The 19,431-nt window shown below is 36.7% G+C and overlaps 1 protein-coding gene across 3 annotated transcripts in view; it reads left to right on the forward strand.

The window, feature by feature from the left end:
- AP3S1 (adaptor related protein complex 3 subunit sigma 1) overlaps positions 1–19,431 on the forward strand; it is a 74,588-nt gene that overhangs the window by 26,195 nt on the left and 28,962 nt on the right. For all 3 annotated transcript variants that reach the window (XM_055536546.1, XM_055536545.1, XM_055536547.1), the window contains exons 2-3: positions 3,688–3,779; positions 7,105–7,216. In XM_055536546.1, the coding sequence (XP_055392521.1) occupies positions 3,688–3,779; positions 7,105–7,216 (204 nt within the window). The remainder of the gene's footprint in view (positions 1–3,687; positions 3,780–7,104; positions 7,217–19,431) is intronic.

Consider the following 19,431-nt stretch of genomic DNA (forward strand, 5'->3'; position numbering starts at 1 on the left):
TATATATATATATTTTTTTTTTTTTTTTGCTATTCAGTTGCTATGCAGTCTTTATATCTTTTGCGTATTAACCTCTGATCAGATACATGGCTTGCAGACATTTTCTTCCATTCAGTGGGTTACCTATCTTGTTGATGGTTTTCGTTGCTATAGAGAAACATTTTAGTTTGTTGTATTCCAAGTCTTATTTTTGCCAAGTTATTTTTCTGTTGGAATTTTTATCTTTTTCTTGCTGGCATTTATGTATTTTTTGTGTGCTAGGCACTATTCCTTCTGTCAGTTTTATGTATTGTAGAAATGTTTGTCATGTTTGTAGCTCCCTTAATTCTTTTCGTGATGTCACTTCAGCGTTAAAAGTGCCTACCTTTGATGTGATCAAATTTGCAAACCTTTTCCTTTATAGTTACCTTTTCCTTTATAGTTACCTTTTCCTTTATAGTTATCATTTGTGTCTTGTTTAAAAGTCCAACACTATTACGATGTCATAAAGGTATTCTTCTGTATTTTTAGATTTTTGTAGCTTCATCATTGACATTTTTTTTAACTTTAAACTTTTTATTTTGTATTGGGGTATAGCCAGTTAACAGTGTTGTGGTAGTTTCAGGTGAACAGCGAAGGGACTCAGCCATACATGTACGTGTGTCTTTTCCTTCGAAGCCCCCTCCCATCTCTACTGGCACATAACATTGAGCAGAGTTCCATGTGCTATACAATAGGTGCTTGTTGGTATCCATTTTAAATATAGCAGTGTGTACATGACCTTCCCAAACTCCCTAACTATCCCTCTCTCCCTTCCTTCCTTCCCTTCAACCTTAATTTCATTTTCTAAGTTTGTAAGTCTCTTTCTGTTTTGTAAATAAGTTCATTGGTACCATTTCTTTATAGAGTCCACATATAAGGGATGTCATATAATACTTTTGCCCTCTGTCTGACTTCACTCAGTATCACACTCTCTAGGTCCAAAGGGTATTTCATTCTTTTTAATGGCTGAGTAATATTCCATTGTATATATGTACCACATCTTCTTTATCCAGTCCTCTGTTGATGGACTTTTAGGTTGCACTGACATTTATTTTTAATCAATCTGGGATTGATTTTTGAGTATAATATGAGACCTAGAAGTTCATTGTATTGGAAAAAACCCCAAAATTTTCATCCTGGGACCATTTATGAAAATGCCCTTCCATCCCTGCCAATCTGTAGTGTGTATTATGTTTAAAATTAAATTATTGTACTTATGTGTGGGTGTGCTTCTGGCTCCATCAGTCATTTTCCCTATTTCTGCACCAATATGTTATCTTAAATACTGTGGCTTTATCATAATTCTCCTCTTGTATTCTACTTGAGTGTCTGGTTATTCTGGCCCTCTGTTCTCATATATAAGTCATATTTTGAGTCGTAATCAGGTTTTCAAGTTTATCTCCCACACCCATATTGAAATTTTGATTAGAATTACCTTAAGTCTTTGGAGCATTTTGGGGAGTTTGAGCATCTATATAATATTGGATCATTCACTGTATAAACATTATACATATTTTCATTTACTTAGACCTTCTTTAACTTTTTCCAGTAAAGTTTTACATTTTTTCTTGCAATTTTTTTTTTCCTTTACTCTTAGGCGATGCATGGTTTTTGATGGTATCTTTTTAAAATTACATTTTGCAACTTATTCTTTCAGAAGTTTAGAATGGCAGTAGGATTTTTATGTAATGTCTTTGTGTTCTTATTATAACTGTTTATTAATTGTATCACTTCTGTGTAAATTATGTTAGATTTTCTATGTGGAAAATCTTTTCATCTATGAATGACAGTTGTGTTTCTTCCTATGAAAATAGGCCTTTGAAATCTGTTCATCATTTCCATGATTTTCTTTATAGTTTTATTTTTATCACCCCCAAATTTTTGTCAGACATAATGTTTAGTTTTTCATGTTTTTGAATTTTATACTAATGGAGTGATTACATATTATTCTGGTACTTGCTTTTCTCCCCTACTGTAGACTGAATTGTGTATCCCCTACATTTACTTATTGAAGCACAAACCCTCAATTTGCTTTGGGGTTAGGACTTTGGAACTTAATTAGGTTTAGATGAGATGATGACCACGGGGCCCTCATGATGTGATTAGTGCCCTTACCAGAAGAGATACCAGAGAGCCTATTCTTGCCATTTCTCCCCATAAGGATATGTAAGAATGCAACAGCAGGTGGTTGTCTTCAAGCCAAAAAGATGCCACTCACCAGAAACCAGCTATCCTGGTACCTCAGTCTTGAACCTCTAGCCCCCAGAATTGTGAGAAAATACATTTCTTTCTGTTAGTTAAGTCATCCGTTTGCGGTATTTTTTAAAAATAGCAACTTGAGCTCTGGTAACTCCTTTTTTCCACATTAATTTTTTGAGAATCATTCATATTGGTGGGTATAATTTGCTTAATTTTTACTACTTATAGGATTCCATTATATAAGCATACTGTAACGTGATTGGTGAACATTTGGGTTATTTTCAGCTTTTTTTGTTGTTATTGTGGTATGGTGCCTTTATGAACATTCTTCTATGTGTTTCTTGGTATACAGGTTAAGAATTTATTATGTATATGTAGTGTCAATATTCTACTGTTTTTGACTTTCAGAAACAATGGTTTCATATGGGTTAGCATTGTGCCTAAGAGTAGAGTGCTGAATTGTAAAACTTCTTGCCCGAGTGGTTATACCATTAACCTTTCCACTGGTAGCATGAGAATTTCTTTGGCTCCGTATCTTTTTCAGCATTTGATATTGTCATACTTTTATATTTTTGCTCATATGGTACATGTCGAGTTATGTTACTTTAGTTTGTATTTCACTTCATAACTAATGAGGTTGAGCATCTTTTCCAGAGAAGGCAGTGGCACCCCACTCCAGTACTTTTGCCTAGAAAATCCCATGGATGGAGGAGCCTGGTGGGCTACAGTCCATGGGGTCGCTAGAGTCGGACACGACTGAAGCGACTTAGCAGCAGCAGCAGCAGCATCTTTTCATTTGTTTATGGACCATCATATATTCTTTCCTGGGAGATTTCTTGTTCATGATTTTGCCCAGTTTTATATTGCAGTGTTTGAGAAGTTGATTCTTTTTTTACTGGGATATGAATTGCTTGGTGAATTTAGTAAATATTTGTTGAGTCAATTCTTGGTTTTAAGCTGTGCTTACATAAAGATAAGTAAGCTGGATAAACTCTTACCTCAGTTTGCACTGAAACTTACTTAATTGAGAGCACCAAACTTCTGTTCTTTCTTCTATTAAAATATAGATTAGCTCCATGAATTGTTTATAACACTACCTCTTTGTTTCAGTTTACCCACTTGTACAATGTACTTTGACTAGTTGATATCTAGTATCCCTTTTACCAGTGTCTATAATTCATGTGTCTTATATTTTTCTTGTTGGTTTTTGAAGCTGAGAAATAAGTTTTGTTTTACTGGAAAATATTAAGTGCTGCTTTTTTGTTATGTTTTTGCTTTTTTTTTTTTTAAATTTTGAAATGTTGGATGTTGGCTTTTGTTTCTATTAAGATATAATAGGTTAGTTCTCCAAGGACTATACTCTTAAATGAATTTCCCAGACAGATTACTGTCTTTTATTTTCAAATTCTTATAAAACTGTTAAACCTAGAAATTGGACTCTAACATATATGATTTATTCTTTCTCAGAGTGAAGATACACAACAGCAAATCATCAGGGAGACATTCCATTTGGTATCTAAGAGAGATGAAAATGTTTGTAATTTCCTAGAAGGAGGATTGTAAGTAAAGCATTTCATGGACATTTCTAATCTTTGACTGTATGAGTAGAGTATCACTGTTTAATTGTTTTATTGTAAAATTTCCTAATTTTAGTAATTGGATCAGGGGAATTAATTGCCTCTTATATTAGCTATAAATCTAACTTAAATAATTTTAAGATAATCATTTTCTTTTAAAATTTTTATAAAGGCATTTTATATAAAGGTAATATATGTTCATATGGCAAAAATTCAAACAGAAATATAAAACATAAACCAAGTCTTCCTCCTCCAACTTTAGTCCTTCTTCCTGGTTTCTTGTGTATCCTTCTAGAAAATTAATTTTGCACTAACATATAAAAATGTAAGGCTTCCCTGGTAGTTCAGCTGGTAAAGAATCCGCCTGCAATGCAGGAGACCCCGGTTGAATTCCTGGGTCAGGAAGATCCCCTGGAAAAGGGATAGGCTACCCACTCCAGTATTCTTGGGCTTCCCTGGTGGCTCGGACGGTAAAGAATCTACCTGCAATGTGAGTGACCTGGGTTCAGTCTCTGGGCTGGGAAGATCCCCTGGAGGGAGGGCATGGCAACCCACTCCAGTATTCTTGCCTGGAGAATCCCCATGGACAGAGGAGCCTGGTGGGCTACACTCCATGGGGTCACAAAGAGTTGGACACTTCTGAGCGACTAAACACAGCACATACAAATTTAACATTAAAAAGTTTTACTTATGGGATCACAGATGTATTTTGCTTATCATGTTGCACTTATATTTTGAAAAGCTTTGCATATAAACCCATCTAAAGCAATCTCATTCTTTTTAATGACTACAGAGTACTCCTTAGGGTGAATGAACCTGCTTTCCTAAAAATTTAGATAGTATATTTTATTTTATATTATGAACAATTCTGAAGTCTGCTTTTCAGATATTATATATGTATGTGTCTAGATAAAATAAGTTCAAATTCAGATAACAAACTTTTCTGTTTTTAAAATGAATAAATAAAAATTGCATATAATTAGTTTGCCAACTGTTATAAATTTAAATTAATGGGTTTCATGAAAACAGTTTGTTCTCAAATGGTTTCATAGATGTTCCCTTCCATGCTTATATGTTTAATTTCTTACCAGGATATTTCCTCACTGACAATTCAAAAAAACTCAACTTTAACTGAACTTCACTCTGAATAATTAGAAATTAGTCAGAGAAACCTACACTTTTCTGTATTTTTAAGGTAGATGATGTATATTATAAAGAATAGTTTTCATAATAGAGAATTCATTCATACCTGACCATAAATTACTTTTTATCATGTAGAAAGTTTACTTGCGTTTCTTAAAAGGTTATATCATGTTGCACTTAAATTTGCAAATACACACCTATGATTTTTTGCTGTTAACTTGAGGCCTCCAATTTCAATAGATGTGCCTGCTTTCTGTTTTTGTATTTTAATTGAACTTCACTTATCTTGCTTAAACTTCTGTAGTTGACTTGGGTTTGCCAGTACCATCATTTCCCTTTATTCAGCCTCTTGGTCTTCTAATCTCGTGGGAAGTTTATCACCCAGCACAGTGTACTGTCTGCAGTACATGTGCAAGAAATTGATTGATCTAACCAGGGCACTGTTTGAACCAGAAAGTAAGACTTGAATTTGTGATTATTCTTTTCAGCCTTATAAAAAGTAGAAAGCAAGTATTGCCTCAGAAATGGGGCTGCACATCTGATTTAATCCTAGTGTTGTTACTAACAAGCTGGTTTTCTTGGTTAGGTCACTAAAATTCTTTGTACCTCAGTTTTCTCCTCTTACGTTAAATGAGATATTTGGACTAAGGATTTCTAGAATTCTGTGCTTTTTGTATTGTGTGTTACATTCTATACAAGAATTTGAATCAGTATTGTACTATATAGCTTAAAGATGAAATTATAATAAAATGTATTTATATTAATATTTTTATTTTCTTTCAATAATTTTAATTGCCATTTTAAAACATATAGTTTTTAAATATTCGGTCTTCTTTTACAGCAGAGCCAGGCAGAAATGGAAGGTAAATGACTCCACTGCAGAGTCAGGAGGAGGCCTGCTCTTTGTGCTGTCTTTGTCCTTTTCAAGGGTCACATGCAAGGACAGTGCAAATAAACACACGCAGGGAGCCTTTACATTGCATATCTTGTCTAGATAGTAGGAGTTTTCATTCTTGTCCAAGATAATTTTCATTTTTGGTATTAAAGGATGTAAAATAATAAATGAGTATATACTTAAGGAAGTTGTTTCTACAAACTTGTGAATGTAGTATTACTTTTACTGAGTAAGAAATAAAGACTTCCCTGGAGGTCCATGTGCAGGGGGCATGGGTTTGATCCCTAGTTGCAGAACTGAGACCCCACAAGCCTCAAAGTGAGGCCAAAGAAAAGAAATAGTTGTCCTTTTCCTGTGTCATCTTTGAATGTTCAGTTAGCTCTCATTATGTTTAGCTTTGATTTTTGTAAACTTAACTATGGAATAGCTAAACTATATTTAGAAAAATAAAAGGTGTTTATAATGATTCCATATTTTTAAAATGCTGAAACTCCAATCAGTAAAAAAAAGTTTTTGGCAAAAGAATTGAGTATCTCTTAGCTCTTCTACTCCAAAACAAAATGTGCTTTTGGAGAAGAACTTGATAGTAAGTCTGTCCAAAACTGAAGAAGAAATGTCCTTCTTTTTTTTTTTTTCCTAGTTGATAATCAGTCTCAAGCTATGTAACTTACTGTGACCTATGGGATTAAATCTAGTAAGCACTTAAAAATGCCCTGTGGACTCATTTCTGCCTACTTCTCTGACCTAATCATGTACTTATCTTTCATTGATTGAAGCTTTCTTTTTCTTTCTTGAGTATAGATATTTCATTCTTGATGAATTTGCTTTTTTATTAGTTTACCTGTGTCTGAAATGCTCATCTCTAAATTTTTCGTATCATTAAATGTCAGCCTAAACATCAACTCTTTTAACTCCCAATTGGAAAGTAGCAAATCTGTCAGTGTGGCGTTGTCCTGTTTTGATTCTCTAAGTAGTTCCTTCCACTTATGTAGTTCCACTTTCTCTTATTTGTTCATTGCTGCTTACCCACGCTCAGTGCCTGACACATAGTGAGTACTCGGTAAATAATTGGGTGAATGAACTAAGATTAAGCACTGGCATCTTTTACTTGACTGAAGATAACAGCCATCTAGTTCACTTGAATGCTGTGTCATTGTTACCTTTCATTTTATAGAAAGTTTTTAAAAAAATTATCAGTTTGCTTGAGTTAACGAAAATGTTTTTCAGTTTGTTTCTATAACATTCCAATTGTTTTGTTTTGTCATTTAGATTAATCGGAGGATCTGACAACAAACTGATTTATAGACATTATGCAACATTATATTTTGTCTTCTGTGTGGATTCTTCAGAAAGTGAACTTGGCATTTTAGATCTAATTCAAGTAAGTTAACACTTGCCTTTTACTGTCTTAAACAACAACTTTGGCATTTTTGTTTTATAAAACTTCTATGTTCTTAAATTTTCTATAGTGATGTTTTGTTTGGTAAGAAATAAAGTATCCCATAGTAGATGTTAAGTGGGTAAAAGAGGGGCGGGGGATGTAGAAGCACACAGACTGGTTTAATCTGATGGGAACTGACGACGGCTCACGTCTTTGTGCCCGTGTTCCTGTTCACGTAAGTCACCAGAGGAAGCCCTTTACCACATGTGTCCAGATCTAACCCAAACCTGCCCCTTCCTGTCTCCTGCAAGTCTGCCTCAATGTCCCTGTAAACTCAACGTCAGTTATCAGCAAATTCCTTCAGCCTCTTCTATTAATATTGCCTTCCATCTTTTTGCTGTCAGTTAAATCTGGCTTCCCTGATGATAATACCTGCCACCTTCTCAAACAGTAGTTTTCTCTCCTCTTTTCTTCACTTCATTGAGCCTGAAGGGTGTTCTCTTTGCTTTTCATTACTTTTTCTGGACCTTTTTCTCTTCTAAAACATCTCCAGACTTTCTCTCATGTTCTCAAACCGTACCGCTTTCTACCCATCCTTTCTACCCATTACAGTAACTTCTCTCTCCCACTCCCTATTCATGGGAGATTTTGTCAGAAACTTTCCGTGGTCTGAGATTTTACTCTACCTGCAAGCTAAAACTATCACAGTTTCATGGATGCTAACAAAAGATGGAGGGAGGGGAGTGGTGTTTCTGGTGTCGAAACAAAGGACTTGATTACTAACAGCAAAAGCAGTAGCCAGAGTGACAGCATTTGCTTTCACTGGTTACTCAAGTCCCAGTTCCTAAAGTGTGACTCGATAAGGTGTCTTTTCATAACAGACACTAAGCATGTCTGCCCATGTCCTAGAGGAAGAGAATGTCTTCCAAGCAAAGGAAACGTACCCTTTGCTTTGGAGAGAAACACTGTTTTCCAAGGCGGTTGGCTATACAAGCTTGCTTGGAAACTTAATCCACAATAAAGGTAGTTAGTACCTCTGTTCACACGATGTAGAGGAATGGAAGACCCATGGAGAATTGTCTCCAACAGATACTAGTTCTTAGTCCCATGACATTCACTCTAGTACTACTTGTATTATAATTCTTGGGTATTTCTACATTCATGTGGGTAATTCATTCAGTACACTGGTATCTTCAAACTGAAATTCCTCTTCTCCAATGAATTTTGCCCATTATCCCACTCCAGTACTCACTTCTAGACCTTGTGTTTATCCAGACTTCAGTCCCTCACAGTTTCCACTCTCTGCTACCGTCTCTTATCTTTTCATATCACAGTTTCTATTACTCCAATGGTTCTTTGAGCCTACTGGGACCCTCAGTCCTTTTCTTTGTTTTTTTGTTTTTTTTTTTTTTTTAGGATAAAAATATTTATTGACAGTTTTCTAGCTATAGTTATATATTCTAAACTATTCAATGTTTATTAATAAACAGCAATTTTAGAAAAATAGATATTTCTAGGATCGTGTATTCTCTTCCTGTGTTTTTTGTCTTTTCAGTGGATCTTTGGGATCTTCTGTCTTTTAAATCTATCTTTTTCTCACTGTCCCTGATCCTCCTAATGTCTAACTTTCCTTGCCCAGCTTAAATTTCATGGTCAATCATGATAGTCATTGGCTTGCATATACTCAGCTTTTTGCCTATACCCACACATCTGAGAAAAAAAAGATAACCATACATGCTGGCCTCACTTTAAATTCATGGTCCCAGACCTTAGGGAGTCCTTAATGCTAGCCAGTAATCATATTGTATTTCCCCGGTCATTTCACTCTCCCACACTCCTAGACAATGGCTGATACGTTCTCCTCCTTTCTCAAACCTCTAGCACTTCTCCAGCATATAGCTTCCTAGTTTGTTAGGCAACCAGAAGGGAACTTCCACAGACTCTGTATTTGCATCCTTGCACTCTGTCCTTTCTGTAAGAGATGAGTGAACTTTGCTCCTAGCTAAGGCCAGCTCCCCCACTTATATACTAGTCTGCTGCTGCTGCTGCTAAGTCGCTTCAGTCGTGTCCGACTCTGTGCGATCCTATAGACCGCAGCCCACCAGGCTCCCCCGTCCCTGGGATTCTCCAGGCAAGAACACTGGAGTGGGTTGCCATTTCTTTCTCCAATGCATGAAAGTGAAAAGTGAAAGTGAAGTCGCTTAGTCGTGTCCGACTCTTTGCGACCCCATGGACTGCAGCCCACCAGGCTCCTCTGTCCTTGGGATTTTCCAGGCAAGAGTACTGGAGTGGGGTGCCATATAAACTAGTCTACTTCCTCCTCATTGCTCTAGCATGTTTCTGTCTTCTATATCATTTTTTCTTCTCTTCTAGATTATTCCCACTAGTCTATAATGTGTTAATATGTTCTTCCATCTTAAAAATCCTGTCCCTCCTTCCTTCTCTAGCCACTGCCTTATTTCTTTCCCTCTCCTTATAGCAAAACCCTTTAAAAATGTTTTCTATATGCAGTGTCTTAAATTTTCCTTCTCCCATCTTTCTTGAATACGTTTACAATCAGGTTTTTCAGCTCCGCTATTGCTAGATTTAAAGGTGCTTCTCAGCCCTCCTTTAGATCAAGATTATTTGGCACTCTCTTCTTCATGAAATATCTTCTTCACTTGGCTTCCAGGACACCATGCTTGTCTGCTTTGCAGCCTCCTACTTCAGTTGCTTCATTTTAGTTTCTTGATCTCTCTCATGTCTTCTCTGGCAAAAACCCTGGAGTATACAGAATCCACTCTGCACTGCCTCCACGTGGTCCATGCCACCATCAGCTCTTGCTTGCGTTATTTCAGTAGTTTTCTGACTGGTCTCCCTGCTTCCACTGTCTTTTCCTTTTTGCCTTTTCTTAATAGAACAGCCAGGGTGATACTGTTCAAATATGTTGTGTTTTACACTCTTCCACATTGAATTCTCAATGGCTTCCCCTCTCACTCACAGTAAAAGCCAAATTCCTTATAAATGACCCATGAATCACATAATCTGACTCTCCTCCCCATGCCTTATTACTCATCTCCATTTTCTAATGTTTTCCCCTTTGCTTCACCCACCCTGGCCTCCGTGTTCCTCAGATACACCAGGTTATGCCTTTACCTTACAACCTTTGTACTTTCTGATCTTCCTACCTGTATTGTTCATCCATCATTGATTACTATTTTGATATTATTGCTGATCTTAATGGATATGACAGCATGGTTGTTACTGCTTGGATGGGAATTAAAAACCAAATATCCTTTGTCATATCTGAAGTCTATCATGTATTTATGAAAAGTGGAAACTGTGTTTTGTGTTTTGCAAAACTTCTTAGCCATGACTATTTGAAATGTTGGTAATATGTCTTGATCCTAAATAAAATACAGAGAAAAGAATTTCAGGAGAATTGTGTTATCTTTCCATTTCTAATGTAGACTTGAGCTGTTTTTATAAGAAGATCCTATTGAGTTATTACATGTTGATCTATTATGTCACAAAAAAAGAAACTTTCTATAATTTGCCTTACAGAGATGGGTTCTATCAACTCCCTTGAACATGTTGGAAGTTCTGTAGTTACTGTCTTGCCCCTGTGGATTACAGATCTTTAGAGAAGAGGGAGTGCTGAGTATGCACAAGTTAGTCATTAAAAAAAATTGATTGAGTAAACAAAATGGAAGGGAGTAGCTTATTGTTTCTGCTTCTGTCTCATGAAACAAACAGCTTTTCAGAGCTTATTTAGAACTGATTTTCCGGCCTTGTTCATCCTCTAGTTTTGAGAAAGGCAAGTTTAATACAAGTAAAAGTGGAAAATTATATAAATCAAGAGAGTTTAGATCAAAACCTCTTGGTTTTATATTTCTGTTAGAGAATGGGTCAAGAAAACTTAATCAACATCAGTATGTGATGACTAAATACATGTTTCATTGTGGGTTTTTGAATATTAAAAATAATACAATTCAAATGATCATTGGGCACTCACATTGGTACTTTTATGCAAAGATTTTGTGTTTCTAAGGTACCAGTGTGTTGTGTCAAATTTGACTTTTTATCTTATGTAAAATCTGAAAGAAGGACTTGTTAGTACCTTCCATGTGAGATTTATATGAGCATGCCACCAAGCTGAATAATGAGCTTCTATTTTCTTTTAATTCTTTGTTAGGGGGAAAAGGTGGCCTTTTTTCTTTCTTGTGTGTGCTATTTTAGTATGATAGTGACTGCAGTATAATCCAGTTTCAGAGTTGTAAGCCGGCCTTTTTGAAGTCCTTTCTGTTGTAGCATATCTTCATTGGAAGTGTTGAAATATTTACACAGAGTGAGAATAGGACTTCATTAAATATTCATGTTGGTTGTGTGAGTTATTTATAAGCAGAGTGTCCTCAGTTAATTTAGTATGCCACGCTGATAATGGAGGCATAAAAGTTTACTCAATAATTCCAAATTTTGTAACAGCTTTCTGCTGCATGATGTCACATGTAGCAGTTATTCAGTGTCAATCTTGTTCAGTTATAGTTAGGAAGAAATGGAGAATAAACTGCTAAACTTTTCTCTAAATTTAGAAAGATATGTTTTGACCTTGGTGTTAGAATATGTATATAAACTAGAGTTCTTATATATATAGCATCTGTCAGTTCTGACTGATGTAACAGTACTGACCGTTACACTGACTTTTGTGAAGTTATTTTACTTATTGCTATTAATGTTAACTTAATATGATAGTGAGCAAGTCATTTAATACTTACAGACCTTGAATTTTTTTCAATTGTAAAGTATGCCTATTTCAGTATACTACCTATAGACTTCATGAGTTGTTAGAAATATCAGTCAATTAAAGCACGCTGCTGCTGCTAAGTCGCTTCAGTCGTGTCCGACTCTGTGCAACCTCATAGACCGCAGCCCACCCAGCTCCCCCGTCCCTGGGATTCTCGAGGCAAGAACACTGGAGTGGGTTGCCATTTCCTTCTCCAATGCATGAAAGTGAAAAGTGAAAGTGAGGTCGCTCAGTCATGTCTGACCCTCAGCGACCCCATGGACTGCAGCCTTCCAGGCTCCTCTGTCCATAGGATTTTCCAGGCAAGAGTACTGGAGTAGGGTGCCATTGCCTTCTCCCTAAAGCACGCTAGTAGTGATTAAAACCATTCAGGCCCTGCTTGTACTTTGGGCAAGTTATTTAACCTCTTTAACCCTGATTTTGCTTGTCTGCAAAATGGGGGTAATAATAATAATAACAATAGCTCATAGAATAGGTGAAAGCATTAAAAAATATATAGTGTACGTGAAGCCTGTTGCTAAATGACTGACTTCTAGCAGTCAATTTTTTTAGCTGACATTATCATTAAAGCATGTATTTATGAGGATAGTGTATAAAGTATTATTCATTAATACACAGACTGAATTGGGTAAAGAAGTCTTATTTTTCTTTTTCATTTTTACAAGAATTTGGGCTTCTTTTTATCCTATATGGTCTTAGATGAAGTCTTAGGAGGAATTCTGCTTTGTGATAGAGTTATATGGTAGGCTTATAAGTTTCTTCAATTATGCCTACCCTACCACATAACTCTATCACAAAGCAGAATTCCTCCTAAGACTGGTCTTTGCACTATCGTATAGGAAGTTGTGCTGATGTAGATACCACTACACATGGAATAGTGTGCCAACGGAGGGCTCACACCTTCCACCACATCATGTTCTCTTATTACAAAGGTCAGCTTCATTGAAAGCATCCTAGTCCATAGGGTGGCATATACATTACTTAAGCTTTGAGCTGTACATGTTGAGGTGCCACCTGTTTTTAAGAATTGTCTGGGAAGCCTAACTGACCAGCTCTTGAGGGTACTGTGGGAAGTTGCAGCTTCTCTGCTGGGGATCGAGAAGGATAAACCCCTGGTTCCAGACAAAGATGAATTCTGGTGCAGTTCCTCCTGCTGGAGAAAGAGGGAACCGTGGTGCGATTTGGCACGATTTGTTTCTTTTCTGGGCATTCCACAGTGATCCAGGCACACCCAGGATCATTTTAGGAAAATTCCATTTTAGGCATTCCACAGTGATCCAGGCACACCCAGGATCATTTTAGGAAAATTCTACTTGTTCCACCAGACTGTGTTACCTGAGTATTAGAAATATCTGTTTTTCATAAGACTTGTTTCTTATGTATGTAGGAAACCAAAAAAATAGTTTTGTAAACAATTTGAATCAACACTGTTAGGGTGATTCAGCATTCCTAAAATCCTTTTCCTGTCTTATTTTCATTGTTGAAATATTGAAATTACTTCAGTATAATAATTGAAGTAATGAATTTTTCAATTATTTCCATTGCTGCTTCTTCATGATAAATCCAGGTGTCAAATTTGATGATGCTCCCTAGTCTATGGAGAAGGAAATGGCAACCCACTCCAGTACCCTTGCCTGGAAAAGCCCTTGGATAGAGGAGCATGCTAGGCTACAGTCCATGGGATCGCAAAGAGTTGGACACGACTGAGCGACTTCCCTTTCCCTTTCCCTTTCCCTGTTCTAATTTACATGTTTTATTGACCTCTCAGCAGTCCCCTGGGGAGGCATTATAGTGTCAAGTTGGTGTTTGGAGTTTGATGGTATGGGCTTAAGTATTGGTTATGTCATCTAACAGTTCTGTAACTTTGAGTAAATTACTTAGTCTTATCCATCCCAAATTTTCTTGTCTGTAGATGCTAATATCCATACCTGCCTTGCCAGCATTGTGATAAGAATTGGAGCTAGTGTACATAAAGTAGTCAGCCCAGGGCCCGGAATGTAGCAGACACATTGTTATTACTTTATAGTGGTGAAGAACTCAAGTTATGTAAAGTCAGAATTTTAGAGCTAGAAGTTAAAATTTATTTTTTTCCCCTTCACAGTAGGATTGAGAGAAAAACTAAGCTTATGTTAGTATTTTTCCTTGAAATAATGTGATTTCTTTATTTGTCAGCATAGAATAGTAGATTTCAGGGGGGATTGGATATACAAGAGAAGAGTACCTTTTCATCTTGGTTTTTCAAAAATTTTTTTCTTTAAAAAAAAAAACTTTTCATGTTGAAATTATTTTAGACTTAAAAGAGTGGTAAATATTAATACAATACAAAGAATTTTCAATACCATATCTTCATCCAGATTCTTCAAATTTAACATGTTCCATAATTTCAAGTAGGTAATTAATATCAGGAAATTTACATTTATAAAATACTATTATCTGCAGAGTGTATTCAAAATTTGCCAGCTGTGCCGTTAATGTAATTTTTCTTGTTAAGTGTACAGTTAAGGTCATGTATTGTGTTAGTTTTTCTGTCTTCTAAGTCTCCTTCACTCTGTAATAGTTCTTCACCTTTGTCTTCCATTCATTTCAATGTCTTTCGTACCTTGATCCTTTGAAGTACTAGCCAGTTATTTCACAGAGTATTCCTCAGTTTGGATTTTATGTTTCTTAATGGTTAAATTTGGGTTATATATTTTTGAATATCACAAGTAATGTTATGTCCTTCTCAAATGCCTCATATGAGGATATTCATGATGTCAATTTGTCCCATTACTTGTGATAAAGTGCCTTCTAGGTTTACCTGCTTAAACTTCTCTTGCCTCTTTGTGCTTAGAATTATCTTATGGAGAATAATTTTGATAGTATATAAATAATATTTTTTCTATTCATAATTTGGTCATTAGTTTTTAGCATCTTTTGATGATTCCTGCCTGAATTATTGTGGTGTTTGCCAAATGGTGATTTTTTTTCATGATTTTTATATTTACTAGTTGATATTCTGTAAGGAAAAGCTAAGGTTTTTATTCATTTTATTTTGTTTTAAGTCAGTGCTCAAAATACCAGTTGTAGGGACTTCCCTGGTGGTCAAGTGGTTAAGAATTTGCCTTCCAATGCGGGGGTTACCGATTTGATACCTGGTCAGGGAACTGAAAAGATCCCACATGCTGAAAGACAGCTAGGCCCGTGGGCCACACCTAAGTCCTGACGCAGCCAAATAAGTAAATACATATTTTAAAAAATACCCGTTGTGTCCGACTCTTTGCGACCCCATGGGCTGTAGCCCGTCAGGCCCCTCTGTCCATGGGACTCTCCAGGGCAGGAATGCTGCAGCGGGCTGCCATTTCCTCCTCCAGCAGATCTTCCCAACCCAGGATCAAACCCGCGTTTTGTATCCTCCATTTCCTGCTTTGCAGGTGGATTCTTTACCACTGTGTGCTATTATCATCATTAGCCTTTATTTTTTTTTTTCATTTTTATTTAAAAAAATAGAAACTAATCACACAGTAAGAATCACTGAGTTCTTTAAGAATTCTTAAAGAATCATTATGACATGAATACAGAAAACAGCCCTTTCATCAACTCAGTTTTTTCATATTGAAGTCAAGAGTTTAATTTGTCTCAGTTAACTGCTACATGGTAAATGCACAATAAATGTCTCATTTTTACTGATAGAAAAAATATCTGTAATCATTGACGTGTTAGTACCTAGGTCAGCTTTAGTGGAAGTCCACTCCAGAATCCAGTCATGTGCTGACTCGAGTGCTATTTACGTACTTTAAACGTCATACTTTCTATAGTCTGGATCTTATGTGCAGCTGTATTCACAGTTGTTCTTCAAGGGTAATTGGTCAGATTTTAAGTTCAGTCTGTCTTCCCTAGCTTTGTTAGTACATTTTTATTGATGTTTTTTGATTCTTTATTTGAGCTAAGCCAATGTTTCTCTAGAACATCTCGCTGCTGACTGAACAAAATTATTATTTTTTTGATCTTGGCATATTTTTAAATTTATGCCCTCTATTCTTGGGTTTAAGGCATTTCTTGTCTTATAACATGACACTTATGTATTTTAACACATGTATTTTATTTAATATTATAGATTAGAAACAGTAGGATTGGTTCCTCCTGAAATTCAGCAGAAGTCCTTAAGCCTAGAAATTCTTTATATTTTTACCTAGATAGTCTAAAGAAGGGCCTGCCAAATCAGTGATACTGCTTAAGGAAGTTTTCATGACATTTATTTTATCTAGTGCACATTTTTATTTCTGCATCTGTATATCATATTTTAATCCTTGCTAACATATATCCAATACTTTTTTTGGTAAGATACTGTTCTAAGCCCTTTATATTTATTCTTTTAATCATTAAAACAACTCTGTGGCATAGGCACCATTATTATGCCCAAATGAGGCTTAGAGTTGAATAACTTGCCCTGGTTTTCACTGTTAGAGGCTAAGCTGTAATTTTAGTAGCGTACTAAGTGCTCTTAGGTACTAAGCTTGTGATAGATTCCTGTTACCCTTTGTGACCCAAGCATTATTGTTGTTGTTCAGTCACCTAGTCGTGTCCGACTCTTTGCGACCCCATGGACTGAAGCACACCAGGCCTCTCTGTCCCTCACCATCTTCCTAAATTTGCCCAAGTTCATGTCCACAGCATCGGTGATGCCATCTAGCCATCTCATCCTCTGACACCCTCTTCTCCTTCTGCCCTCAATCTTTCCCAGCATCAGTGACTTTTCCAATGAGTCAACAGTTTGCATCAGATGACCAAAATACTGGAGCTTCAGCTTCAGTATCAGTCCTTCCAATGATTATTCAGTGTTGATTTCCCTTAAGATTGACTAGTTTGATCTCCTTGCTGTCCATGGGACTCTCAAGAGTCTTCTCCAAAACCATAGTTTGCAGGCATCATTTCTTTGGCGCTCCGTCTTCTTTACCTTCCAGCTGTTACAATTGTTTGTGATTACTGGGAAAACCATAGCCTTGACTATACACACCTTTGTCTTCAGAGTAATGTTTCTGCTTTCAGGACACTGTCTAGGTTTGTCATAGCTTTCTCGCGAAGAGGCAGACGTCTTCTGATTTCATGGCTACAGTCAGCATCTGCTGTGATTTTAGAGCCCAAGAAATACAGACCCAGGCATATAAGTTTGTAATTACAGAGAGAGGAGACCCAAGGAAGGTTTGTTGTTAGAAGGGCACCTGTAAGGGAGACTCAGTTTATATGTGAATGTGGCATTTTTCTGAATATCTTATGTTTATATTTATTTTTAGAAAGCTATGTAAGTATTAAAATGCGGGAATATTCTTAGTACATTAAAAGTAATTTTTCTCCCACCAGCCTTTGAATTTCTAAGGCCAGAGATTAATGAGTAGCTACTTAGAAGACAACAGTTACCTTGAAATTGACTTTAAACTTTTATCATTAAAAATGAAACACAAGAGGGTGCCATTTACCATGCCGCTTCTGGCTTTTTACTTTTTATCTTTCTCTTTGTGAAATACAATGCAGCAACAACTGTATTATTTTTTTACTGTTCCCAAAAACCCATTAACTTGTTTTTTTTTTTAATTTCTTAATTTTAGTTTGTAGATTATTAGTTTTGTATTGACCTTGTCCATGTAACAGATTGGCAGTATTTGGGGCTTTCGATTCTAATTATAAGTAATTTTTGCTAACTTTAAAGTTAAGGAAGAGTTTTTTGAAACAGGTTTTTAAGTTTTCAGTTAAACTTAGCATTTGAACACCTTAAATCTTAAAAATTCTTTTCCTAAGAGCATGTAGTTATAATGATATTTTGCTGCAAGACACTTTTAAAAAAAGTATTTACATTTTTCATAGGTGGTATTCAGTCAGTTCAGTTCAGTCGCTCAGTCGTGTCCGACTCTTTGCGACCCCATGAATCGCAGCACGCCAGGCCTCCCTGTCCATCACCAACTCCCAGAGTTCACTCAAACTCATGTGCATCGAGTCAGTGATGCCATCTAGCCATCTCATCTCTGGCGTCCCCTTCTCCTCCTGCCCCCAATCCCTCCCAGCATCAGGGTCTTTTCCAATGAGTCAACTCTTCACATGAGGTGGCCAAAGGACTGGAGTTTCAGCTTTAGCATCATTCCTTCCAAAGAACACCACCCAGGACTGATCTCCTTTAGAAGGGACTGGTTGGATCTCCTTGCATTCCAAGGGACCCTCAAGAGTCTTCTCCAACACCACAATTCAAAAGCATCAATTCTTCAGCGCTCAGCTTTCTTCACAGTCCAACTCTGACATCCATACATGACCACAGTAAAAACCATAGCCTTGACTAGACAGACCTTTGTTGGCAAGCAATGTCTCTGCTTTTGAATATGCTATCTAGGTTGGTCATAACTTTCCTTCCAAGGAGTAAGTGTCTTTTAATTTCATGGCTGCAATCACCATCTGCAGTGATTTTGGAGCCCAGAAAAATAAAATCTGATGCTGTTCCCGCTGTCTCCCCATCTATTTCCCATGAAGTGATGGGACCAGATGCCATGATCTTAGTTTTCTGAATGTTGAGCTTTAAGCCAACTTTTTCACTCTCCACTTTCACTTTCATCAAGAGGCTCTTTAGTTCCTCTTCACTTTCTGCCATAAGGGTGGTGTCATCTGCGTGTCTGAGGTTATTGATATTTCTCCTGGCAATCTTGATTCCAGCTTGTGCTTCTTCCAGCCCAGACTTTCTCATGATGTACTCTGCATATAAGTTAAATAAGCAGGGTGATAATATACAGCCTTGACGTACTGTTTTTCCTATTTGGACCCAGTCTGTTGTTCCATGTCCAGTTCTAACTGTTGCTTCCTGACCTGCATATAGGTTTCTCAAGAGTCAGGTCAGATGGTCTGGTATTCCCATCTCTTGAAGAATTTTCCACAGATTATTGTGATCCACACAGTCAAAGGCTTTGGCATAGTCAATAAAGCAGAAATAGATTTTCCGGAACTCTCTTGCTTTTTCAATGATCCAGCGGATGTTGGCAATTTGATCTCTGGTTCCTCTGCCTTTTCTAAAACCAGCTTGAACATCTGGAAGTTCACAGTTCACATATTGCTGAAGCCTGGCTTGGAGAATTATGAGCATTACTTTACTAGCGTGTGAGATGAGTGCAACTGTGCGGTAGTTTGAGCGTTCTTTGGCATTGGCTTTCTTTGGGATTGGAATGAAAACTGACCTTTTCCAGTCCTGTGGCCACTGCTGAGTTTTCCACATTTGCTGGCATATTGAGTGCAACACTTTCACAGCATCATATGTCAGGATTTGAAATAGCTCAACTGGAATTCCATCACCTCCACTAGCTTTGTTCGTAGTGATGCTTTCTAAGGCTTACTCGACTTCACATTCCAGGATGTTTGGCTCTAGGTGAGTGATCACACCATCGTGATTATGTTGGTCATGAAGATCTTTTTTGTACAGTTC

Source organism: Bubalus kerabau, chromosome 10, assembly GCF_029407905.1.
Source record: "Bubalus kerabau isolate K-KA32 ecotype Philippines breed swamp buffalo chromosome 10, PCC_UOA_SB_1v2, whole genome shotgun sequence".
In the NCBI taxonomy this organism is placed as follows: Eukaryota; Metazoa; Chordata; class Mammalia; order Artiodactyla; family Bovidae; genus Bubalus; species Bubalus kerabau.